Source organism: Mus musculus, chromosome 8, assembly GCF_000001635.26.
Source record: "Mus musculus strain C57BL/6J chromosome 8, GRCm38.p6 C57BL/6J".
Classification (NCBI taxonomy): domain Eukaryota; kingdom Metazoa; phylum Chordata; class Mammalia; order Rodentia; family Muridae; genus Mus; species Mus musculus.
Genome location: NC_000074.6, coordinates 77,548,515 through 77,575,795, shown reverse-complemented (window position 1 = coordinate 77,575,795; position 27,281 = coordinate 77,548,515). Strand labels below are relative to the sequence as shown.

The following is a 27,281-nucleotide window of genomic DNA, read 5'->3' as shown; positions in this document are numbered from 1 at the left end:
AGCAGGCCAAATGGGAGGACCAGAGCTTAGATCCATACCACCCAGGTGATCCTTATTCTTACTGGCAAGTTCGAGAACTAGACCAGCCTAATCAGCAAGCTGTGTGTTTAGTGAGAAGTAAGCAAGGAAGACCACTCAACACTTATTAGAAACAGAACAGCAAGAACAAGACACGCACTAAGTCAGGGTGGCATCTAGTTTTTTTTTTTTTTTTTTTTTTTTTTTTTGAATGAAGATATTTATTAACAGGTAAATCTTTCAAAGTTTAATTCACAGGTTATTCTTTTTTTTTTTAATTAGGTACTTTCCTCATTTACATTTCCCAATACTATCCCAAAAGTCCCCCATACCCACCCCCCTACTCTTCTACCCACCCACTCCCCCTTTTTGGCCCTGGCGTTCCCCTGTACTGGGGCATATAAAGTTTGCAAGTCCAATGGGCCTCTCTTTGCAGTGATGGCCGACTAGGCCATCTTTTGATACATATGCAGCTAGAGTCAAGAGCTCCGGGGTACTGGCTAGTTCATATTGTTGTTCCACCTATAGGGTTACAGATCCCTTTAGCTCCTTGGGTACTTTCTCTAGCTCCTCGGCATCTAGTTTTAAGTTGTCCATGTCCATAGGACTCACTTACACGGTCGTGTGCTTACAGTGAGTAAAGAGGAACTAGCCTGATTCACACTCATGACGTAGCCTACCAGGCTGATCCTCGTACATTTAAGAGGTGTCTGTGACTTGCTCATCCTATGCTGTTCCTAACAACTTGTTTGAGTTCAGGGGAAAGTCAGGAGCCAATCTCAATTAGTGAAATTACTTATCCCTTAATAAAGTGACACAACTTGCAACAAAATCATTACTATTAGCTAGTGAGCTATTATGAAATTAGCCTATTTACTTGTTAATTTTCTGTCAATTCACTTTAACTTTCCAAAATTTGAAGCTCAAGAATAGTTCCAAGAATGGCAACAGTGCACCTTAACTTGTTATTTTACTGTTATTAAATGGATCACTTACCAGGCACTTACGTCATACGAGGTTTCCCTTTGTAGTACTGGGAAACCAGGGCTAGCTCGCCACCACTGAACCACATCCCCATCCCATAAACTTTTTGACTTTTACCCAAACAAGTGCTTTCCCTTGTTTATTAAAACGTTTCACACCAAAATGGGAAGAACATTTCTCCAAAATTAATTAATTAATTTTAAATTAAGATTTATTCAAAATTAATCAGGGGCTGGAGAGATGGTTCAGCAGTTAAGAGCACTGGCTGTTCTTCCAGAGGTTCTGAGTCCAATTCCCAAAAACCATATGGTGGTTTGCGACCATCTATAATGGGATCTGATGCCCTCTTCTGGTACACAGGTGTATATGCAGATAAGCACTCATTCATATATACATATTCATTCTCCAACATCAGCAGAGACGCTTATGATTCCAGTCAATTCGAGCACTATCGACCTGTATCACGCCAGTAAAGGGCTCAGGCCCATGTGACTGCCCCTCTTCAGATGCCAATCCTAACCCCCTGAGGTCTGGTGTACTGCAACCACTAATACACATGTGGAATTCAAATAACTCCCTCTTTGAGGTAAGTATCTGATGCAAATACATACATGCAGGCAAAGCATACTTAAGTAAATCTTTAAAAAGGAATTTAAAGACAAACAAAGTCATTGAGAAATGGCCAAACAAGACATGCATCAGGCAATGATTTATACTAACACTGTGTTTGATCTTGGTTTTCTGTTGTCCCGTTGTTTGTTTTTAGCACAAAGGTCCTAAACATAGGAGTCTTCTTACAATCAAAAGAACGTTAAGAGTATCTTCTGTTATACTGAGACCATCTCAGGATCTAGGGACTCCTAGACTCTCAGGTTTGTTCTCCGGAAAGAATAAGGAATGACAGCGAGCTGGGCCTTTCTGTCTTCCCCTGCCTAGCCTCAGCGCCAGACTGAGCTATCAAGAACACCCAGTGATGCCATACACATAACGAGCCCCGCGGAGAGCCCAGGGATGGAGTTAGAGCTTGTGTGCACTCAGTGTGTGCACCCTGGACAGAATGTCCGGAAAGACCATGGACACTCTGCACCCTTCCATGCGCTTGCTCTATGCAGTTCTTCTGGCTCCTCATCAGCATCCTCTATAACAAACAGGTTAACCTAAGACAAGCATTTCCCTAAGTCCTGTGAGCTGCTCTAACAAATCCAACCAAATCTGAAGAGGGTTCTATGCACTGAGGGACCCTTCAATCTCTATCTGGTGGCTTAGGTTTTTAAAGCTGGTGACTCTCCTACAGGTTCTACCTCTACCTCCAGACAGCAGGGCCAGAACTGACTTGTATTAAAGAACAGCAGCTCGTGCCTAGAGAATTAACTGGTTGGTGTGGGGGGTAAATCCCTGTAGAGCTATCATCAGAGTACTGTACCAAAGGTGGCTTAGAGGAAGAATCAACTCTTTAGTGGAGTGGGGCCCTCGGAGCCCCCACAGTCAGGAGGCTCATTACTCTCCCTTCGCTATACTGTTCACCCACTCTGGAAAGCTCGTGAACCTTCCATTCAGAGCTGCTGTGAAGACTCACTTAGTTATTGTGAGTAACTCCGTTTCAGGAAAGGTCTAAATTGTCAACCACAGTCTAACCTGGCCACCACCAGCCTCTACCCCAAATCTGCCTAGAGGGCCTCCCTCACAGAACAAAACCTGATGTCATGGAATAGTTACAGTAAAACATTCGTCTCACCCTCTTTGCCCACAGAATTTTTTTTTAGATTTATTTATTATATGTAAGTACACTGTAGCTGTCTTCAGACACCCCAGGTGAGGGCAACAGATCTCATTATGGTGAGCCACTATGTGGTTGCTGGGATTTAAACTCAGGACCTTTGGAAGAGCAGTCAGTGCTCTTAACTGCTGAGCCATCTCACCAGAGATGACCACAGAATTTTAAAAAGAAAAAAATAATAATAAGAAAGAAAGAAAAGGAAGGGGGGAAAAGAGACCAATAACAAACCTAAGAGAAGCTAAGAGAAACTTTAACCCAAGCTCCCCCTCACACTTCTGGTCTTTACTTACCTGGATATTGCAGCCTTTTCCATCAGCTCCTGCTGGATAAGCCCAGATGGCTCAATGACATCTAGTATAATTATGCTCCACAATTTGTCTGATTTGGGCCTTTGCAACACAGCAGCTTCATCCTCTATATGTCGCAGCCAAAACTCAAGTGTTTCCTTAGGGAAGTGGTTGGCTTCAGCTATGAGGTCCAAAGCGATACAATGCTGGTCTTTCTCCACTGAACTGTAGGGTTTAACATGACCAAGTGTTCCGGCAAGTATAGGCAAAAGAGAGAAGCCTTCAGACACATCGAGCACATAGAAAGGGTCAGCGGTGCTTGGTGCAGCATCACTCTGTCCACTCCCAGAGTTCATCTCCATGTACTGACAGTGAGTATCCATGGGCTGCCACAGCAGCTCTGGGGCCAGTGAAGACAACACCTTCCTCATCGCTGTCTTAAAGCCTTCATGATACGGAATGTTATTAAGCAAAGCAATCTCTGTGGGCTCTAACATACAAGTCTGCTCCAGGGCTTCTGGTCTACTGGTCTGAAGGTTAGCCAGAGCACTACAGAGTTCAGCTTCATTTCCTAGAGAAAGCAAGTCTTTACTCTTGGTAAAACCTTTCATAACTTCCATTTCATGTTCCAAATGCAAGATACTGATCCCCTGGATTCTTAGGTAACAATCGTGACAAGATGCCTCCATTGTCACTCGGTCACCAGGCTGTATGCAGTAGTCTTCATTTGTAAGAAAGGAAATGAGAGAAAAAATATATATATATACATATATATACATATACACAGGTACATATGTAAAACTGGTTGTCTTAGGATTTCCATTACTGTAATAAACACTGGGATCAAAAGTGCACTGGGGAGGAAAGGAAAGGAAAGGAAAGGAAAGGAAAGGAAAGGAAAGGAAAGGAAAGGAAAGGAAAAGAAAGGAAAGGAAAGGAAAGGAAAGGAAAGGAAAGAGTTTATCTGGCCCATCATTAAAGGAAGTCAGGGCAAAAACCTGAAGCAGGAGCTGAAGCAGAGGCCCTAGAGAGTGCTACTTATGGCTTCCTCAACCCTTCTTTTCTGTTTTCTTTTTTTCTTTCTCTCTTTCTTCCCTCCCTCCCTCCCTCTCTCTGTATCTTTCTTCCTTTCTTTCTTTCTGGAGACAGGTTCTTTGTGTAGCCCTGGCTAACCTGGAACTTGCTCTGTAGACCAGGCTGGTTTCAAACTCACATAGGTACTCCTGCTTCTGCCTCCTGAGTGCTAGGATTAAGGGTGTACATGACCACCACCCAGCTCACCCGACTTTCATATAGCACCACCACCCCAAGAGAGGGCACCACCCACAATGGGCTGGGCCCTCCCCGTCAATTACGATGAAAATATTCTACAGGCTTACCTACAGTTCCATCTTATAAAGACATTTTCTTCATTGAGGTTTCCTCCTCTTAGATGACTTTAGCTTATGCCAAGCTGACATAAAACTACCCATCACAAATGACCCTTTATCAGCTTAAACTGAGACCAGGACAATACACGGCTGCTGCTGTTCTTGGAAGTTATGCCATGGTGTTGGCATCTCTTGCTGCAGGTGGCTGTACCTTGAACTTGCCATGTGGCTGAAGCTGGCCTGAAACTCCTGGTTCTCCTCCCTCTACATCCTAAGTGTTGGGATTACAGACATGTATTACCATGCCCAGGTTTATACTGTTTTCACTGCAATCAGGAGATGTGCTGACAAACTGAGGAAGACCTGGGGATAAAGGAGGCATGTCTAGAGGCAAAGACAGATGGAATCAATGTAATTTAATTTAATAAAGCCTCATTTTAGCTTGAATAGACACTCTTTTTTTTTTAAAGGTAATTTCCAAAAGAACAAAAGCACAACATGATTGTATCCAATACTCCTATGCATATGGAAATTTGCATGTTTGGGAACATCACAGTTTAAGGAAGACTAAGTCCTGCAGTGAGGACGATTCTGTGCTCCTCGGTGAATCTTCACACATGATCCATTTCTACACCACCCATGTGTGACCACCTTTCTTCCTATCAGTTGCAAATGAAAATACAATCTATTAGGTATGGTGGGACTGGGAAGCTGAGACAGAAAGACTGATTGAGCCCATAAATTTTGACTTATAACCTTAACTCCCTGTGTTCAATCCCTAGAGACCAAGTAAAGTAGAGGGAAACAGCTGTCCTTTGACCACATGCATGCCATGGGATGTGTGTTCCCCTAAGAAATATTTCACACATCACACAAACAGACACACACAGGTATTTTTAATTGAAAAAACAAAAACCAAAAACCAAAGTTGTTATTTTGTGTTAAGCATTTAAAATGGTCTTTGCTTGAGAATTCTTCAAGAGATATTTAAGAAAATGAAACTAAAAACACACAGATTTTAAAAATGTAACTGCTGAGAGCTTTTTATTTATATATTTTATCATTCCTACAACAGTCTAGGGTAGACAACATCGTCATTTTTTTCAGATATGACCCAATAAAAGCTCTGAGAACTTAACAGCAAGGCCAGCCAGCAAAGTCATTCACTAAGAGAACGAAGACCTGAATACAAATCCTCAAACTACAGATTCTACAGTTTCCTGGCCTTGGTCAATCAGATCCTTGATCAAGAGACTACACAAAAATGCATTTCCTTTCTGTTTTAAATGGTTAGAGCTTTTCCATTACTTAACTGCTAAGAACACTGAAACCCAACAAACTGCTTTAAACTTTCTTCCTAGACAGAAAATATTTTTAATACAACAGACTTTCCCCAGAGAAGTTCATGGATCTCAGATTCTCTTAAAACGGCAAGATTTTGTACTTCTAGGGCTGTATACATTTTAATTTCTTTATTTACTGGGGGGGGGGGGGTCGGGGCGGGGAGGATATGCACATGCCCTAGCATGTGTGGAGGTCAGAGGACAACTTGGGGGGGGGGGGTCAGTTCTCTCCTTCCACCATGTGGGTTCCAGAAATCAAACTCAAGTCATTAGGACTGGCAGCAAGCATCTTTTTATCCACTGAGCCATCTCTCCAGCCCCACTACCCATGGGCTGTACAAATGTCATCTATGGGTTAAGTGCTCCTGTGCTCAATACTTTTATTACCCTTTGTGTTGAAAACAAGATGAGGCAGTATTCACTTCAGAAGCACTTATGCTAAAGTTAGAACAATACTTAGAATATTAGCATGGTTTCTGAGCAAGGACAACAAGCAAATTCATTGTTTTTAAAGCAGCATTCTTTCACCTACTGATAACTACCATTTGAAACTTCAATAGTTAATAAGAGTTATAGCTGAAGGGCATGAAGTAGGGTAATTCCTAAGTCTTTACTTACTTAGAGACAGGGTGTCACTATGTAACACTGGCTGGCCCCAAACTGCTTCCAAAGAGCTGGGATTAAAGTTATGTGACACTGTACACAGTATTTTTTTTGGTTTTTGTTTTTGTTTTTTTAACAGAGTATCTTTTATTTACTCTTTTGGTAACTTCATACACATAGACAACTCATCTCTATCACAGGCACTCTCAGTGCCCCCTCCAGAGACTCTCACCTCCTTTCTCCCACTTTACAGAGTAATGATTTAATCCCTCTTATCATTTTTTGAAACTGGGTCTCAATAAAGCCCAGACCTTGCTATACAGACCAGGCTGACCTTGAACTCGCAGATATTTACCTGTTTCCTGACGCCCTGACATGCTGTGATTAACATCATACAATACCACAGCTGGCTGTAATCCCTGTCCTAAACTACATGTTCATTATTCAAATTTACTTTTGAACAAATAAATTTATAATTCTGAAATATTTAAGTAACACTTCTTTTGCTGAAAACTTCATCTCAAAAGTAATTATACTTTTCTTTTTGGTCACTGACAGTTACTTGATTAAAGTAACAAATTTTGTCTGTTTGATTGGTTTGGTGGGGAAAGGTTTTGTTTAAAAGAATTTGTTGCTGTTGTTGTTTTTTAAAGATTTATTTACTTTATGTATATGAGTACACCATTGCTCTCTTCAGACACACCAGAAGAGGGCATCAGATCACATTACAAATAGTTGTGAGCCATCATGTGGTTGCTGGGAATTGAACTCAGGACCTCTGGAAGAGCAGTTAGTGCTCTTAACCGCTGAGCCATCTCTCCAGCCCCTTAAAAGAATTTTTAAAAAGATTTATTTATTTATTTATTTATGCATTTTAGAAATATAAATGGATACTTTGTTTACATATTAGAAAAAACCACTGGATCCCATAGGACCATCGGTGTAGACAGTTCTGAGCTACCCTGTAGGTATCACGGGTCCTCTAGAACAGCTGCCAGTGGTCTTAAAGACATCTCTCCAGTCTCTAAATTTTTTTTTAATGAGACAATACTTACCTTCAAGGGCCTGTACTGGATAAACAGCCTGTTCCCAACAGGTTTCCTCACTAGGACTTGTGGACAAGCTGTATTCATCATCAAGCTGGAGAACAAACCAAACCATAATAGCATCTAGCACGCCTTCTTTAATAGCAGGAACATTAAGAGAGTGTGGCTTCTTAGTTGCAAGACTTTTTAATTCCTGATAAGAAACATGAAAAGGATGAGAAAAAAAGAGGTCAGGAAAGTAGTAAGGAGCCAAAAATTTTTGAATAATAAGAGAATGAGAGGGGCACCGGCTGCTCTTCCAAAAGTCCTGAGTTCAAATCCCAGCAACCACATGAGGGCTCACAACCATCCATAATGAGATCTGACACTCTCTTCTGGAGTATCTGAAGACAGCTACAGTAAACTTACATATAATAAATAAATAAATCTTTAAAAAAAAATAAGAGAATGAGAAGCCTTATAAACTGACTGTGCGTTTCCTTCAATGTCACACCACAGCCCAACTGCACAGCCCTGCAGTCAGGGAATCGCAGAATGTTGTGCGTCTACTGAACATGTAGCAGACACACACACACTGCAGTTAAAGACAAATCCCCAGTGACTGTGCTGGGTGACGAGTGTGCAGCAAAGCAACGGAGCCATTTTATTCTGAAAGAGTATGTATGTGTACACACACACATTAAAAAAAAAAGCAAGGGGCTGGAGAGATGGCTCAGTGGTTAAGAGCACTGACTGCTCTTCCAAAGGTCCTGAGTTCAATTCCCAGAAACCACATGGTGGCTCACAACCATCTGTAATGAAATCTGACGTCCTCTTCTGGTGCATCTGAAGACAGCTACAGTATACTTAGATGTAGTAATAAATAAATCTTTAAAAATAAATAAATAGATAAATTAATAAATAAAACCCAATGCCAAATTCCTACCACATTGTTTAAAAAAAAAGCAAGCCAGAACGAGGCCCTTCAACAAGTGGCATAAAGGAGACGCTTTAAAAGGTAGGACTGGGCTTCAGCACTCTGCTCTGTGTTCCTCAGAAGTGTTGAACAGGCAGGCAGTTTTAAAACTAAAACCTTTTACAAGGTGTGTGGTGTAAGAAAAAATTCAAATAAAAACTGTAACAATAAAAAAACAGCGGTGGGCTGGAGAAATGGCTCTACTGTTAAGAGCACTGACTGCTCTGCCAGAGGTCCTGAGTTCAATTCCCAGCAACCACATGATGGCTCACAACCATCTGTAATGGGATCCGATGCCCTCTTCTGTGTGTCAGAAGAGAGCAAAGTATACTCATATACAAAAAAAGAAAAAAAAAAAAGAAAAGAAAAAGAACAGCTGTCAGGTCTGTAATAGTTGTACTCCCATTCCTTCCTGGAACAGTGTGTCTGGTCAAGAATGGCCTTAAAAAACAGCGCTGCTCAGCAACCACAAAAGTAAACTTAGGAGACCTGCAGACCATTCCCAAGAAAAGGCAAGCTAAAGGGAAGCAACTGCACTTTAAAATCTCATACTAATGTCTCTTGTGAGGCCATGCCAGTGCCTGGCAAATACAGAAGTGGATGCCCACAGTCATTTATAGGATGGAACACAGGGCCGCCAATGGAGGAGCTAGAGAAAGCACCCAAGGAGCTGACGGGAACTGCAACCCTATAGGTGGAACAACAATATGAACTAACCAGTACCCCGGAGCTCTTGTCTCTAGCTGCATATGTATCAGAAGATGGCCTAGCCGGCCATCATTGGAAAGAGAGGCCCATCGGTCTTGCAAACTTTATATGCCCCAGTACAGGGGAATGCCAGGGCCAAGAAGTGGGAGTGGGTGGGTAGGGGAGCAGGGTAGGGGGAGAATATAGGGACTTTTGGGATAGCATTTGAAATGTAAATGAAGAAAATATCAATAAAAATTTAAAAAGAAATAAAATAAAAAAATAAAATCTCATGCTAAAATACCCTCCTTTCACAGTCTGCACACAGGAGCATCGGGAACCTGTGTACATCAATAGTATTCTTTCTTTAAGACATTAGACTTTTAATTAGCAGTGCTTGGGCTCTTTGGGTCCCTTATGCATCTTATCATCCACCAATACACACACACACACACACACACACACACACACACACACACACACACACGGTAGAAAGGCTTGCCGAGCAAGTACCAGGTTCTGGGTTTAATCCCTAGCCTCTGCAAAACAAAAGACCTAAGCGTGCTCTGTCTCCGGAGTCCTCAGGCCTTGGTGAAGTGGGATGCCATTACCCTAACAGAGTGGTTCTCAGCCTTCCTACTGCTGAGCCCCTCTCATACTGTGCTGACTCCTACCCATAAAATCACCTTCACTGCTACCTCATAACTGTAATTGTGCTACTGTTATGAATCATAATGCAAACATCTGTATTTTCTGATGATGTTAGTGACCTCTGAAAGGGTCATTCAACAACCAAGGGGTCACAACCCACAGGTTGAAAAATCACTGCCCTAACAACTTTTTTTAGATTTAGATTATTAGGTTTAGATTATTGTTCATTTCAAGGAAATCATTAACTTGAGAAGATAGGATGTCAAAGATCTAGGCTGGAGAGTTTGTCCCTGTGTTTTCATATTAAGACCTTGGCAAAAATCTTTTATTTCATCTGAGTAGCTCACACATTATTTTATTTTTACATAGTGCACGCTCTCGAAAAGTACAAAGCAGCCGGGCGTGGTGGCGCACGCCTTTAATCCCAGCACTCAGGAGGCAGAGGCAGGCGGATTTCTGAGCCAGCCTGGTCTACAGAGTGAGTTCCAGGACAGCCAGGGCTATACAGAGAAACCCTGTCTCAAAAAAACAAACAAACAAAAAAAACAAAAAAAAAGAAAAGAAAAGAACAGTACAACGCACACCACACACTAACAAACTCCAGGGAGCTTCCCCGTCACACTGAAAAAGAATACTTTCGAAAGGAAATTTTAATTTGCTGCTAATCATTTTTCTATAAGTAAAACCTCATGTACATTAAAAAAGTAAGGCATGGCCAGGCAGTAGTGGTGATGGTGCACACCTCTGATCACAGTGCTCTGGAGGCAGAGGCAGAGGCAGGAAGATGTCAAGAGTTGGAGGTCAGCCTGCTCTAAAGAGTGAGTTCCAGAAGAGTTGGGGCGACACAGAGAAACCATGACTGGAAACAAACAAACAAACAAACAAACAAGACAACAACAAAGGTAAGAAGCAAACGTGCTGTTTTTACCTGAAGATTATTGAAATCAACTTTCATAATCTGAAAGCACTCCGTCAAAGGCAGGTATCCTCCGGGGATGCCACTCATCTTTTCAGTTGTGTAGGGTTCAACTGTTTCTTCTGTATCAACAGAAGTATAGGCTGGGCTCTGAAATTTCACATTTGTTGGTAAATGTATACCAGCAATGTCCTTAGCACCAACCCTAGGAAGAGTTGAAAGAAACGGTAAGGTGTAAGACAGGATTGGTAAATTATCAAATATCATTGTCTAATAGTTGAGAAAATATAAACATAATAATGAAATAAAACCTCATGGCCACGGGTGTCTTAAATATAGATATAAATAGTCACTTGAAGAAAAAGTGATAACGCCACATTAAAATTAACAATTTTGTGAAGAGATGGCTAGAGGTTAAGCACCCTTTCTGTTCTCGTAGAGTCCCTGAGCTCAGCTGGGTCCACGTGTCGGATGTCATATAAACACCTACAACTCCAGCAAAACCCTCTTATGGTCCCACAAACTCCACATACACATGGCACACACACAAACACACATGCAGAAATATAAATTTTAAAACTTTTAAAAAGGAATGTATTTACAGAACGCATATTCAACAAATGACTCCTATTCATATTCAAAAAATGTGCTTTTGAATTCTGGCAAGCTAGCAGGGGACAAGCAAGAATAGACAAAGCACTTCGTTCGGTCCTTCACCACGTACATAGGGATGTGAGTGAGCATCACACAATGAGGTGAGAGCCACACCACATACTCTACAAGATGGGCACCATCTTTGGACCAGAGTGAGCAGATATCCTGAATTCAATTCCCAACATCCACATGATGGCTCACAACCATCTGTACAGCTACAGTGTACTCACATACATACAACAAATAAATAAATCTTTTTTTTTTTTTTTAAAGAATCCTTCAATTTAAGAAAAAGAAAAGAAAAAAGAAAAAGCTGGCTCTGATCCTGGAATTCTACTTCAAATAAGTAAAACTAAGCATCAAACAAAGAGGTCTGCCTGCCTCTGCCCTGCCCCCACCTGAGTGCTCTTCTACCCACTCACCTATGATGCCTTCGTATCTCTGCACACTCGACTGCCATCCCAAATATAACAGCACCGGCTGGTATCACTTTCCCATACTTCCCGCAATTTCCATTTTCTTCTTTGGTCTAAAAATATAACAAAAGTTAAAACATTACAAGTACAAATAAGTTTATGTGTGTGTGTGTGTGTGTGTGTGTGTGTGTGTATGTGTTTGTGTGTATACAGTCTAAGAAATTTCTCCTTTAAAATTTCACTCGCATGTACATGTGTAATACATACAAATATATGTAACTTAATGTTTAGAATACAAGTACAAAGAGGAAGAGTGGTATATAAAGCTATGTCACTCAGAGATTCTTCTGCCTCTGCCTCCAGAGTGCTGAGTTCAAGGCCAGCCTGGTCTACATAGAGAAACCGTGTCTTGAAAAACTAAAATGAGAAATGAAAAAAGCACAGGCTACTGTAGCAGTCAATTCCCAGCATCCACAGGCAGCTCGTGATCCTCCCTAACCTAGACCTACAGGATGCCATGCCTTCTGACTTCCACAGCACTGCACACATGCGACAACAGGCACATACACGTGACAGACACACAAACATCTAATAGCTATATACGCACATTCAAAAGACACACATATGCAACAGGTATATACATATGGGACAAGCACACACACATACAACAGGCACACACACATGTGACAGGCACACACACAATAGCTATACACACACATTCAAAAGGCACACATATCCAACAGGTATATAAACATCCGACAGGCACACACAAATCCAACAGGCATATACACATTTGACATGTGCACACATGTGCAACAGGCACATAGACATTCTACAGGCGGGCGAGTGCGCACGCACATGGCAGGTATGCATGTATGCAGGGGAAAATTAAATACATAAAACAAAAATAAATAAATCTTTAGAGAGAAAGAATAAAATCAGGCTTGAAATATAGCTCAGGAGCAGAGCACTAGCCATATGTAAGGTGCCAAGTTCAACTCCTAGCATTAGAAAAAAAAGAAAATACCAAAGTCATCATTATTTACTAGAAAAATAAACTTCTTTTCTATACTAAATACATGTCATCTTCTATAAAGATGACTTTCCTTAATATATACAATGTATAATAAACTAGCTGTGATACACATATAGCTTGTGGGCTACAGGAGCAGGGTTCAATGTGCTCTCTAGCAGCCCAAGTTTACTGAGTACTTAAAACATTACTGAACTAATATTACCACCTTCTTTTCTAGAGATCTGCCAAAATCCCAGGCAGCGACGGCTGTGAGATTCAAAGTTCTTCCCTCTTCTACTCAAGAGTTTTAGTGAGTTCCTCCACAAATCAGCTCTCATTCACAGGACTTTCAGTAGAATCCTTATCTGCAACCTTACTGGTACATACAACACACATTGTATTACATTGTTTCCAAATGCTTTTTCTTGTGTTTCTTTCCATGTATACAGGTTGTACTCTGACATATTTTTAATGTCTTGCAAACATTCTAGGGGTTCAATATGCCTTTTAAAAAAATGAATTCTTCATCAAATTGTAAGTGGTTTTGTGCTGCTTACCTTTGGTTGCAGAAGTAAATGTTCCCATGCATGAATTAAACTCTCCACAATTCCTTCTCCAAATACACCTGCATCGACAGTTTCTGTTACAACTAGGGACACTCTATAGAATGATGTTTTAAAGATATATGTAAGTAAACTGATATGCTATTTCTATAAAGCTGTCAAAGCTGAGGGAAAAGGGCAAATATGTTATAGAAAATCTTTAAAATTTTCTAATACATTTCATTTCATTTCATTATCTTCCCCTGAGTCCTGAGATGTCCCTCTCTTCCTCTTTAGCTCCTTTCTCTTGCTCTAGGCACAGAAGGGTTGCGCTCCCAGACTTTGTTCACAGCCCAAGTCCTTAAGAGTAATTGGCACCCACAGCTTTCCTGGTCCCTGCCTGAACATTAAACATTTAGCTTCTAACTCTAATACAATATGTGTTTTTCTCCTACTCTGGAATGGTGGTTTATGTCTGTAATCCCAGAACATGGCACATAGAGGCAAGATGCTAAGGCAGAAGCTAAAGGTAATCTTTGACTACATAGTTGGTTTGATGCTAGCCTGGGCTACATGAAACTGCATTAAAAAGCAAGAACAAACCAGGGAGGGAACACATCCACAGACTCTGTCAATGACCCTTCCTTCTCAAAGTTAATTCTCTTTTTCTTGTTTTTTTATTTTGTTTTGTTGAGACAGGGTTTCTCTGTGTGGCCCTGGCTGTCATGGAAGTAGTGCTATACACCAGGCTGGCCTCAATGTCAGAGACCCTGACCACAGTGAGATGCAGATACAAACACAGGGCTTCTCAGACAGTGCATACAGCCCTTGAAGGTCACAGGCAAAGCACTCGTCTACTGGACCTTTCAAACTTTCATTCTGGTCAAGGCCAGTGATGACAACATGATGTCTACCGAGGGCGAGCTGCTCACACTGTAAACAGTTAGCTAGCACTGCTGACCTACAGGAAGTCTGTCTACTTTAATGAACAAAACCATATGATTTAGCTGCATGTGGTGGTGTGCACTTTTAGTCCCAGCACTTGGGAGGCAGAGGCAGGCAGGTGTCTGAGTTGGAGGCCAGCCTGGTCTACAGAGTGAGTTCCAGGACAGACAGGGCTACACAGAGAAACCCTGTCTCAAAAAAACCAAAACAAACAAAAAGACACAATAAAGTGACATGCTAAAGGAGCATTTCTCACTATCAATTTTTCTTGAGTTCTGAAGTACTTTTAAAAACATGTTATAAAAACCTGTATTTTGCCAGGCGTGGTGGCGTACGCCTTTAATCCCAGCACTGGGGAGGCAGAGGCAGGCGAATTTCTGAGTTCGAGGCCAGCCTGGTCTACAAAGTGAGTTCCAGGACAGCCAGGGCTACACAGAGAAACCCTGTCGCCAAAAACCATTTAAAAAAAAACAAAACAAAACTGTATTTTATTAAACTAGGTGATACCCATATATGATACCCATATCTTCAGAAACCAAGGATTGTTAGCACTTTTGTTAACATAAGAAGCTGGAAATGCATCATAATGTTTTTAGTGACTTATAAACACACCTTTCAGGAATGTGCTTCGGAATTTCTATATCAAGTGACTTCATATGTAGAAGCTTTATCCCATTTTCCATCTTGTTTGCAGCCACTACATCACAGGCGAGTTCATACATGGTCTTGGATAATTCACAGGCATATACTGATTGTGCGCCAGCTTTTTTAGCAAACATGCTACAAAAGAAGAAAAATACATTGTATCATTTTCCAACTTTAATAAAATTAAGATGCTTAAAACATGGGATCTTCCTTCCATTCTTTAATGTAACCATTATTTGTTCTGCATTTAGAAAGTAGGACTAGGGGGCTGGAGAGATGGCGCAGTGGTTAAGAGCACTGACTGCTCTTCCGAAGGTCCTGAGTTCAAATCCCAGTAACCACATGGTGGCTCACAACCATCCATAATGAGATCTGATCCCTCTTCTGGTGTGTCTAAAGACAGCTCCAGTGCACTTATGTATAATAATAAACAAATATTTGGGCCAGAGAGAGCGGAGCTGGAGCAAGCAGAGGTCCTGAGTTCAATTCCCAGCAACCACATGATGGCTCACAACCATCTGCACAGCTACAGCATACTCATATACATAAAATAAATAAATCTTTAAAAAAAAAAAAAAAAGAAAGAAAGAAAGTAGGACTAGCAAAATGGCTCAACAGGTAAAAGCACCAGGCAGTGGTGGTGCACGCCTTTAATCCCAGCACTTGGGCTGCAGAGACAGGTGGATTTCTGAGTTTGAGGACAGCCTGGTCTACAGAGTGAGTTCCAGGACAGCCAGGGCTACACAGAGAAACCCTGTCTCATAAAACAAGACAAAAGAAAAAAACCCAGGTAAAAGCATTTGCACATGCAAATCTGACAACCCAAGTTCAATCCCTAAAACCCAGCGGAAGGTGAAAAGACTGAAAGCTAGCTTCTGACTTCCATATGCATACTATGGCACACATGCTTGGACACTCACACACACATTCGAGCGCAAATAAGGCCAAGCATAGTAGCATAGCCTTTAATCCCAGCACTTGGTAGACAGAAGCAGATAGATCTCTGTGAGCCCCAGACCAGCCTGGTCCACATAGCAAGTTCCAGGGCTACACAGGGAAACTCTGTCTCAAAATGATGATGGAGGACGAGGAGGAAGAGAAAGAAGAGGAGGAAGAGAAGAAGAGGAGAAGAAAAGGAGAAGGAGAAAAGCTAGTATACTTGTTTAAAAACAAATCATTCAATAAATAATAATATCCATTCATTTGTTTTGGATTTGGTTTTCTGAGACAGGTTCTCTCTACATAGCACTGACTGTCCTGGAACTCATTATGTACACCAAACTGGTCTCAAACTCGCAGAGATCCTCCTGCCTCTGCTTTCTGAGTGATGGGATCCAAGGTGTGTGCCACCACACCCAGATCAGCACACACACAATTAAGACATGACTGGCAATCAGTTGCTTTATAGGCTTTCTAGATTCCACCAGAATGTTAATATAAAACATATCCTTTCATTATGGAGATTTTCAATAATCCCAAGTATTTCTTAGTTTACTTGAACTTTTTTTTGGGTTTTTTTTTGTTTTGTTTTGTTTTGTTTTGTTTTTTTGAGGCAGGGTTTCTCTGTATAGCTCTGGCTGTCCTGGAACTCACTCTGTAGACCAGGCTGGCCTCAAACTCAGAAATCCGCCTGCCTCTGCCTCCCAAGTGCTGGGATTACAGGCGTGTTCCACCACCGCCTGGCTTACTTGAACTTCTGATAAGTAAAATCATAATAAAAAGTACAATACTAAAAGTTGTATCAACAACCCTAAACATACTATGAGAAAAACTGCTATTTTTATATACTAATGTAAATATAATAGAAAATAGTAATTACAACAAACCTCAGTATTCCAGTCCCCGTGCCGATATCCAGAACGGTTCTGGAGCCCAGGCACACTGCCTTCTGGATTGCTGCATTATAAACCATGTTTCTCCTGGTGTCATTAAGCATGATGAAGTGCCAGCGCTCCACCAGCCAGTTTGCTACGCGGTAAAAGTTCTCCTTTGCATCATTGAAATCAGGGTTTAGCTTCACTGCTTTGTGAAAATAGCCAGCTGCCTCATCTCGAAAGCCCATTCTAAAGGGGGAAAGACAGAGTACATTCAACTCCATGTGGCCAACTACAGTGCCTCTGTGCACGCACTAACCCGGCCTGAAAATCCTCTGCCACAGCCCAAAGGCCAGAGCAGTCCTCCACCTCTGCAAACCTCGCTTTCTTTGAGGACGGCACTCTGCTGGCGTATCTCAGGTGTCCTGGGGTAGAAGTGGGGCACTAAGGCAGTAACTTGTACTGAACTGAATATGAGCAAATACAAAGTAACAACCAAGGGGAAATACCACCAAGTCATCAAACAGTGCTTCCTCAAACTGTATCTCCCTGGCCCAGCCTACAACGGTTCATCATAGGTGGACTGCGTTGCTCACAACTAATATGTAGCTCATGTGCCATCAGACCCCAGCAGCCTCCAAACAGTCTACTCTTTGTTCGGCCTAATAGCTCCTTGACTAGACGTGGATTTCTACTACGATCAAGTGCGCTCTATACACAGCTGTCGTGAATCAGCAATTTACGGAGCATACATTCAACAGAGGAACAAGTCGTTCTTCTCACTCCTGCCTTCAAAAACAATGTTGGGCCATCATCCGTTCTAAACCCTGGCAAATACAGAAGTGGATGCTCACAGTCATCCATTGGACGGAGCACAGGGTCCCCAATGAAGGAGCCAGAGAAAGTACCCAGGGAGCTGAAGGGGTCTGTAGCCCCATAGGAAGAACAACAATATGAACTAACCAGTATCTCCAAAGCTCCATGGGACTAAACCACCAACCAAAGAAAACACATGGGGGGACTCATGGCTCTAGCTGCATATGTAGCTGAGGATGGCCTAGTTGGTTATCAATGGGAGGAGAGAGCCTTGGTCCTGTGAAGGTTCTATGTCCCAGGACAGGGGAATGCCAGGGCCAGGAAGCAGGAGTGGGTGGGTTGGTGAGCAGGGGGAGTGGGAAAGGGATAAGGGATTTTCAGAGGGGAAACTAGGTAATGTAAATAAAGAAAATATCTAATAAAAAAAATAAAGTGAATGCTACAAAAAAAAGAAAAAGAAACTTAGACTACATATTCTGGGCATGGGTAAGACAATGAGACTAACTCACAAAAGAGCAGTGCTATTTTAAACTGTAGGCAATCATTCTTTAGTTTAAATGAAAGAATTTAAGGTCAGTATATGCTATTTCTTTGCTACCTTGAAGGTAGAGATAAATATCTTGTCTATATGCTTATCACAGCAGAAAATACATGGTATTGATGTAAAAAGCTTCACCATGATGAAGCCAAGTATGTAACAATGAAGACTACTGCTCAATTAATTTATTTTGTCAAAACTCTAGAGACTGCATATACTCCTGTCCCCAGAGCCCTGGCCCTGCACAGTCCTCTAAGTCAAGTAAGGGGCCCTTGGGAGAAGGAGACAAGACTACTCGTTTGATTGTTGACAGCTAGTAGACTTTAGATACAGTGCAGAAGAGAATTACGAGAAGGAGCATATGAAATGACAGCCACCTATTAAATCCCTCACATGTGAAAGTGCAACTTGTCAGTTTGCCAGAACCAGGCTCTTTCCCTGTTACTTTAAAACATTCAAATTCAAAAGCAACGCTAAGCTTTCACTGTGGTTCCTGGGATTGCTTGGAAACGAAGAGTTCCCGTGGCAGGTCAGGCTGGTGTGCTCTGAGAAGCCATCTTACAAGGCCGACCTCTGACTGGCATGTGGGTATAACGACTGATGAGGGCTCTCACTGCTTTGACTGGCGAGTAATTCATCGAGCCTCATTGTTTATATAAGCAATGTGATTATGCTGGATATGGCTTCTACTATGGGAGCCTAGGACTTGGGTATACACCACACGGAGGTGGTGGTACCTGAGTATGTATTCTCTATGCAACCTCCAATAAAAACCCTGTATAGTTGGCCTCAATGGAGCTTCCCAGACTGCAAGCCTACTGCTGAGGCAGGAACTCCACTGTGACTTGGAGAGGCCCTGGGAGGCCTGCTTTTGGGTTCCTTGTGACTCCGCCAGTGTTCCCTTTCCCCTTCGATAGTCTTACTTCTCAATCAAACTAAGACAGCCAGTTACTGACTTACTACCAAACTTATCCATTTTGCCTGCTGTGTGAAATCTTATCTGGCCATCAGAGTTTCCCACCGATCACTACAAGGTGCAGGAGACACTGCAGGAGGGAAGGTTTTGCTTTCTAGTTCCATTCCTCGGGGCTTACCCAGTACCCGTACTCCCAGTGGGACTGGGAGGCACCAGCAGCAGCCAATGATGGCAAATTACCTAAAGCTCTACCCTACTGGGGATCTCATTAACAGTATGCTCCAAATTTTATACTTCCCCACTAGGCTCTCTCAGAAACCCTGAAAGGACAAACTCTACTATGGTCCGAAGAACAGATTTCTGCCAAGGCATCCTGGGAACCACGGCTGTGCCTTTTCAGACAAGGACTGGATCTGAGTCCAGTGAGGAAACTCTTCCTTAAATACTTCCTCCGTGCTAGGGGAGTGACTCTTATAAAACGTATCATAAGTCTGCCGTGGGCTGACAAGATGGCTCAGCGGGTAAAAGTTCTTGCCACTAAGCCTGAAAACCTTAGTTCAGTCTTCAATACCTACTTGATGGAAGAAGAGAACCAACTCTCAGAAGTTGTCCTCTGACCACCACATGCACTCTATGGCACAGGCAACTACACATGTGTACAAATGTTCACACATATCCATACAAATGTACCCACATGTGCACACACAGAATAAACCAATTTTAAAATTGCTCTTTTTACTATTTATTACATATTTACTATTCCTATATCCTTTTGAGCTCTCCTTATGACTAGCTAATCACTCATTCCTCCAATCCTGCTAATTACTTACATTAAACATTCCCTATTCAAATTACTGAATCTACAAACATAGTGGTGTATATATGTAGTCTGTGGCTAAAACAAGATGTAAGCCTACAAGTTCCAGACTGGACTGAGCTGGTGGTAAGACTCTATCTCAAAACCAAACCAAGTAAGTTAATGCATGATTTATCCTTGCTTTGGCCTGATAGAGATAATCCTATACTCATGAGGTCATGACAAACCTGAAGAGGTGCTCTCCCATACTGTTGCAAATCACTTCATCATCAGGAAACAGCTCCAAGGCCTGCTCATAGCAACCAAGTAAGTCTTGTATTCGGCTCAGTGCATGAAGCTCTTCAGCCCACTTGAAAAGTGTATACTGAAAAGTTTCCTTTATAAACAAGAAAAAAGTACAAATTAGTAAAAAAGAATGAGGAATACGCAACTCTAGCTGAAGACTCCAGCAAGTGGAACTGAGCCTGAAATGAATGATGGCCTCCAACTGGTAACCTTTAGTAAGTACTGTTCAACAAACGTGAATGAGGACTTCCTAGGATGCTTAAGGTCCTGGGTTTGGCTCATGGTAACAGCAAAAATAAGCAAATAAATAAAAACAACTAAGGGGCTACAGAGACAGTCCAGCAGTTAAGAGTACTGCTGCTCTTGGTGTTCAGTTCCCAGACCCACATTAACAGCTCACAAATGGCTATAATTCTAGTTCCATGGAATCCAATCCCCTCTTCTGATCGCCTTAGACCTGCACACATGAGACATTTTATGTATATACACAAACATATACAGACAGAGAGATAGGCAGACAGATACATGCATGCATGCATGCATACATACATACATAGATTTAAGCAATACTCATACATACTATGGAATGGCCAAGCAATAATCAGCCCAACCCATGGACAAGCACCAATCCCTGACACTACTAATGATACTCTGTTATACTTGCAGACAGGAGCCTAGCATGGCTGTCCTCTTAAGAGGCTCCACCCAGCAGATGCAGAGACCCACAGCGAAACACTGGCTGGAGCTTGGGAGCTCTTAGGGAAGAGTTGGAGGAAGGATTGAGGGCCCCAACGGGGATCGGAACTCCACAGGAAGACCAACAGAATCAACTAAACTGTTCCCTTGGGACTCTCAGAGATTGAACCATCAACCAAAGGGCATACATGGTCTGGACCTAGATCCCCCACACATATGTAGCAGATGTGCAGTTTGGTCTTATTGTGGGTCCCAAATAACTGAAGCAGGAGCTATCTCTAAAGCCGTTGCCCTTCTGTGGCAGCCATTCCCCTAATTTTTCTGTCTTGTCTGCCTCAGTGGGAGAAGCACCTAGTGCTGCAGAAACTTGATGTGCCAGGTGTAGAGCTATCCAGGAGGAACATCCATTCTCAGAGGAGAAGGGAAGGGGGTGCGGGGAAGGACTGTGGGAGGGAGACATGATGGGGCAGTGATCAGGATATAAAGTGAAGAAAAAATGGTTTTAAAACAAAAGTTTAAGTAGTTTAATGTGACTGAAGTATGGATATAGGTAGCGAAGAGAATATCAGGAAAGCAAATTTCTGCAAATGAGGCTTTTGCAAAAAAAAAAAAAAAAAAAAACAAAACTTTGTTTCATATAAAACCAAGCCAGTTTCTAAGTCCTACTAGAATGCTGGTCATTACCAGTTTGTTTGTTTGTTTTTAATACATAACTACATAACTAGGATAGGGCCTCATATAATCCAGGCTAACCTCAAACTCGGTATGTAGCTGAGAGTAACCTAGAACTTCTGACCCTGCTGCCTCTACCTTCCACATGCTGGGATTACAAGTGTGTACTGCCACACTGGGTTTAGACCTCGTACATGATAGGCACAATTCTACTAATCGAGCTACTTCTCCCGCCACATGCTTTATTTTTACACATTTATTTTTTTCTGTGCTGCAGGCAGAAGCCAGAGCCTCACACACAGGGCCATTCTATGGCAAGCTGTTGTACAGGCCTCTTCTCCAAGACAAACCACTGACATCTTAGAGGGGAGCTTAGCTGGGCCACCTACAAAAGATCACACCAGATGGACTTACTGTTTAAATCCCTTTCAGAACGGCAGGCTGGGTCCTGAGACCTCGCCTGAGTACTCTGCTGCTCCCCACCACCTGCTATATGCAACTGTCCTAACTGCATGGACTCATGGATAGTCTAGACCTTCCTAATGCTGGGACCCTTTAATACAGTTTATCTTAGTTATGGTTTCCATTGCTGTGAAGAAACACCATGACCAAAGTAACTCTTATAAAGGCAAACATTTAATTGGGGCTGGCTTACAGTTTCAGAAGTTCGGTCCATTATCATCACAGAGTAAAGCAAGGCAGCATCCAGGCAGACATGGTACTAGAAGAGTTAAGAGTTCTACATCTTGATTTGAAGGGAACCAGAAGGGGACTCTCTTCCACAGGCAAACAGAAAAGGGGCCTCTTCCACACTGGTCAGAGCTCAAGCACTGGATCTCATAGCCCACCCCCACAGTGCCTCACTTCCTCCAACAAAGCCATACCTATTCCTACAAGGCCTTACCTCCTAATAGTGCCACTTCGGTGGGCCAAGCATATTCAAACCACCACGTACCACTCCCTGGCCCGTATAAGTTTGTTCAAACATACCTAGCCATAGCATAATGCAAAATACATTTAGAACAACTTCAAAAAAGTCCCCATAGTCTATCACAGTCTCAACAATGTTTAAAGTGCCAAAGTTCAAAGTGTCTTCTGAGATTCACAGTCTCTTAACTGTAATCCCCATAAAATCAAAAGGCAGATTACATACTTCCAATATCACAGGATATACATTACCATTCCAAAATGTCATACTGAAGAAATATTGGACCAAAACAAGAGAGAAAACCAGCTGGGCATACTCCAAACTCTGCCACTCTATGTCTGGTATCAAAGCCGTCTTCAGGTCTCCAACTCCTTTCTGCTTTGTTGACTGCAACACAATTCCTTTCTCTTTGGATGGTTCCACTCTCTGTTAGCAGATTTCCTCAGCAGATAGCCTATGGCTCTGGCATCTCTAACATCTTGGGGTCTCCAAGGCAACTCAACTTTACAGCTTCTTGTTCCAATGTCTGGGATCCACACATGATCTTTTAGGCTCCTCCAAAGGTCTTGGGTCACCTCTCCAGCTCTGTCCTCTATAGCACTGTAGGCTCTGGTTGATGCCTGTCCATACTGCTGCTGTTGTTCTTGGTGATCATCCCTTGGTACTGGCGTCTTCAATACACTAGTGTCTTCTGCTGCCAACTAGGCTTCACCAATAGCCTCTTATAGGCTCCCTTCATGGTACTAAGCCCTAGCTTCTTTGCATGACCTCTTCAGTCCTAAGCCGTCAACTGCAACTGAGGCTACACCTTTAGCCATGGCCTTCCTTTGCTTCTCACAGTCTTAAGCCTCAGTTGCTCTTCATGACCCCTTCATACCTTCAAAACCAGCACCACCTAGGTGATTCTTACACATTACAGCTAGAGTACGAGGTACAATTTTGTCTATCTCTGGAACACAGTTTCTTTGTGATCTCAGAAAAAAGCTCCCAGAATCCTTCACCTCAGTGATGCTATAGGCTTAGGTTTTTCAAAACCTACTTTAATAAGGGTTCTTTAACACTTCCACCTCCCTTCTAGCACACCACTCACTAGAGGTAGGGGAAAAGAAAGGTTAGTAGGAAATGGGGGTGTGCACCTGTTTAAAAATAGTTCTTCGAGGCGATTCCAATCTTCATTGTTAGCAGTCCAGTCTACTTGACAAACACCAAACACGAACCAGCAGTAGCAGTTCAGTTCAGAAGAAACCATAAGGCTCTGCAGTCCATAGGCTCAGCAGCAGTCCATAGAAGCAACAAGAAGCAGCCAGAATATGATGGGAAGGTCTTTGGTGGGATATTCTTTACGAAATCACGACAAGTGGCACAGTGCAAGGTGAACCAATGCAAGAGCTTCCATCACACTGTCTGTGTGGTCATATTTATATTCTTTCTAATCTCCCCGCAGCTTTCATGAGTCTGCTTCAGCAAAACATCCTCTCTCCTGTGTCTGCTTCAGCAAAACATCACATGACATAACTGAGTCCCCAAAGAAACCATAAATTTCCACTTTACTAGTCTCTTCTTAACCACCGCTAATTTCTTCACTCCAGCTAACCAGCATCAATTGTCCCAGTAACCCCTTCTATTCTTGACTATAAAGTTATCCCTGCTCAGTAAAGGCTTTCCAGTGCAGCCTTTTGAAGTAGGAGCGTTCACACTCCAGTAAATAACCCCTCATCTGTCCTCTGTAAGTAAGCCCAGTGAGCTCACCGCTTCCTGCAGAGACCTGTCTGTCTGTCTGTGAGATTTTAGGAGGAAGGGCAGGTACAGCTTATGTATTCCCCTGAATAAAATTTTACCAACACAAGCACTCCACTGATGATCTACATGCAACCAAATTTTATATGTATTTTCAACACACACTATTTATCTTGTCTGTTCTCAGAAGCAGCAGCTAGAACTGTGCAAAGAATTGTGTTGGTCCACTATGATAAGTTATTTCTCTCCCAGTGAAATGTGCCAACTCAAACCAGGTTAGATTAATCAAATGTAGGTTTATTGGGAAGCTGCTCTCAGGTGGGCGAGTTCACTGGCCCCAAGGAAGGAGGCCAGGGAAGCTGCCATGGGGATGGTGGGAAGAGGAACGAAAGAAAGGGTTTAGGAGCAGAGAGAGAAGGAGGAGAAGGGGGAGGGGACCAAAATGTCTAGGTTATATAGGGAAGAGCCTCTGGGGAAGGGGCAGCCCAGCCTCTGGGCTGGAAAGTTCAGGGTTGGGGGCAGGATATGCCAGATAGAGACTGAGGGATGCTGGGAGAACCTGGAGGCCAGATCCACTTTGATATGTAAAATATGCACCTCAGTCCCTTGTCAGAAAACAGACACACTATTCTACTGCTGTCTACACAGAGGAACACACACTATTCTACTGCTGTCTATACAGAGGAACACACACTATTCTACTGCTGTCTACACAGAGGAACACACACTATTCTACTGCTGTCTACACAGAGGAACACACACTATTCTACTGCTGTCTTCTACACAGAGGAACACACACTATTCTACTGCTGTCTACACAGAGGAACACACACTATTCTACTGCTGTCTACACAGAGGAACACACACTATTCTACTGCTGTCTACACAGAGGAACACACACTATCTACAGCTGTCTGCACAGAGGAACACACACTATTCTACTGCTGTCTGCATAGAGGAACACACACTATTCTACTGCTGTCTACACAGAGGAACACACACTATTCTACTGCTGTCTGCATAGAGGAACACACACTATTCTACTGCTGTCTGCATAGAGGAACACACACTATTCTACTGCTGTCTACACAGAGGAACACACACTATTCTACTGCTGTCTACACAGAGGAACACACACTATTCTACTGCTGTCTGCATAGAGGAACACACACTATTCTACTACTGTCTACACAGAGGAACACACACTATTCTACTACTTTCTACACAGAGGAACAAACGACCCAACATACTAGCATATTTCCAAGTAAACCAACAGGTCCTGAAATTTCTTTGGACTACAAAAGCCTAATGCTACTGACATCTAGTGGGCAGAGGACAAACCGTGCTGTGAAACAGGAAGGAAGACACAGGACTGTCTGGTGCAAAATGTCACCAGTGTCAGGTTGAGAAACTCTGGACTAAACAAAGCAAGACTGTCCACAGCTTAAAACTGTATATGCAATTAAGTTACTTTTTGAAATTGAGATTCTAACATTAAAAAAAAAAAATACAGTAGTTCAACCGGTTAACTGATGCAAGTAAGACGAATCAACAAATATTAAAAGTTCCTTATGACTGAACACTTTATCCAACCTCAGGATACACAGCATTCTTTCTACACAAGATAATGCAACGCCTACAAGGCAGGGCTAATTTAAATTAGATACTGGAGGGGAAAAAGAACTACCCAGTCCTATCCCATTTAAAAGGCCTTTGGAATCTTAAGTGAGGCAGAAATTTTGAAACAGATGTGTGACAACTTTTGACTTTTGTTACTAAAACCTGGCTGTATTGAGATGGGCTGTAGGCTATAGTAATTCGATGCTTGGAGAGTCCGTCTCTGTCTCTGTATGTCTCGGTGTCTCTGTCTCTCCCTGTCTCTCGTCTCTGTTACACACACACACACACACACACACACACACCATACCCTGTTGTTCCTGCTCAGATCACAGGATTTGCTAGCCACTGAAAAAAATAAGGCCTCACCTTCACGTCGTCTTTTAGCTCTGGCGCCAGGCTGAGCACCAGAAGGTAATGGGCATAAGCAGTGCCGAAGTCCTGGTCACCTAGACAGTGCTCAGCACTCTGCAAGGACCGTGCCACCAGCCGGTCCCGGCCGGCCGCACCTGCGCCACCCCCGGCGCCCCGGCGGGGCCTGGGCCTCGAGTTCGGCATGGATAAGTCTCGCTCGGAAGCCCACGAAGGAGGATGGCCTCGTCCGGGAAAAGAGTCTCCACGGCGCGCTTCCCTGGGCCGGTCGCAGCAACTGGACGCACAGAGGCACTGGGTGCACACAGCAGGAAGCCCCGCCTTCCCAGCGGCGGACAGGGCTGCGCGCGCATCCTGCGGCGAAGCGCTGTGATGACGTCACACCAGGGAGCGCCCCGCGGCCCACTATGGTCTTGGAGTACTAGGCTGTAAAGTCATTTTCTGGAATGGGGTTTTTTGGCAGACTGCAACCAAAGGTTTCCACCCTCTCTCTGCCTCCTGGAGAGTGCGGCTGCGAATTCCAAACCCTGCTCTAGTCCTGCTTGTGCGAAGCTCCAGGCCTTCTGAATCTCATCGCACCAGACTCACTACTGCAAAACGAAATAAAAGCTCCTTAAATTAATCACTGTGTACTCTCCTAGTATTAAGTATTCTCACAAAACTCAGTGAGGTGGAACTTGGGATCACACTCTAAAAAAAAAAGGAAAAGGCCATCACGGAGAACTGCTTCAAGGTTGAACAGTGGGATGGGTACGGCCGAGTCTGAATTTCCTGATGACATGCACATTAACAAAGAAGACTGATGTCAAGTGTGGCCTCTAAGATATAAATCCAAACTTTTAAAGCAATGTATAGAAATTATAGCGAAAGCTATTTTTTGTTCCCATTTTGAAGAGATTAGCGGTGCATACAGTGGTTAACAATGTGAAATGGAGGATACACCATTTTGGATATTAAGCTAAAATTCTCCAGTTCTCCCAAGTCCATCCTTTATGTGTCTTTTTGCTTTCTCTAGTATCTTATTGTCTGATCCACTCTTGTAAGCAGATACCTATGTACCTAAGAAAGGTCTTCGAAGACAGGAACTAATCACAATTATTTGAATATGTACAGAACGACAATTTTAATATATCTTGCACTTGATGAAAAGTGTTTCTCCTGCTCTTTAATTTTGCCTATGTATTTTCCTAGCTATTCATATCGTCCTTGTTTGATGCTT

At 42.7% G+C, this 27,281-nt stretch overlaps 1 protein-coding gene across 3 annotated transcripts in view; it reads right to left on the bottom strand.

Moving 5' to 3' along the window:
- Prmt9 (protein arginine methyltransferase 9) overlaps positions 1 to 26,408 on the bottom strand; it is a 31,951-nt gene extending 5,543 nt beyond the window's left edge. Inside the window, exons 1-9 of one of the 3 annotated variants that reach the window (NM_001081240.3) lie at positions 26,060 to 26,399; positions 19,983 to 20,131; positions 16,681 to 16,917; positions 14,822 to 14,989; positions 13,280 to 13,382; positions 11,714 to 11,820; positions 10,650 to 10,842; positions 7,438 to 7,621; positions 3,070 to 3,787 (exon numbers count right to left, since the gene is read on the bottom strand). In NM_001081240.3, the coding sequence (NP_001074709.1) occupies positions 3,070 to 3,787; positions 7,438 to 7,621; positions 10,650 to 10,842; positions 11,714 to 11,820; positions 13,280 to 13,382; positions 14,822 to 14,989; positions 16,681 to 16,917; positions 19,983 to 20,131; positions 26,060 to 26,248 (2,048 nt within the window). In that variant the 5' untranslated portion in view covers positions 26,249 to 26,399. Of the gene's footprint in view, positions 1 to 3,069; positions 3,788 to 7,437; positions 7,622 to 10,649; positions 10,843 to 11,713; positions 11,821 to 13,279; positions 13,383 to 14,821; positions 14,990 to 16,680; positions 16,918 to 19,982; positions 20,132 to 26,059 lie in introns of all 3 variants that reach the window. The other 2 variants (NM_001363465.1, XM_030243216.1) reach the window with 2 other exon arrangements.
- Positions 26,409 to 27,281: the final 873 nt, after the last annotated feature.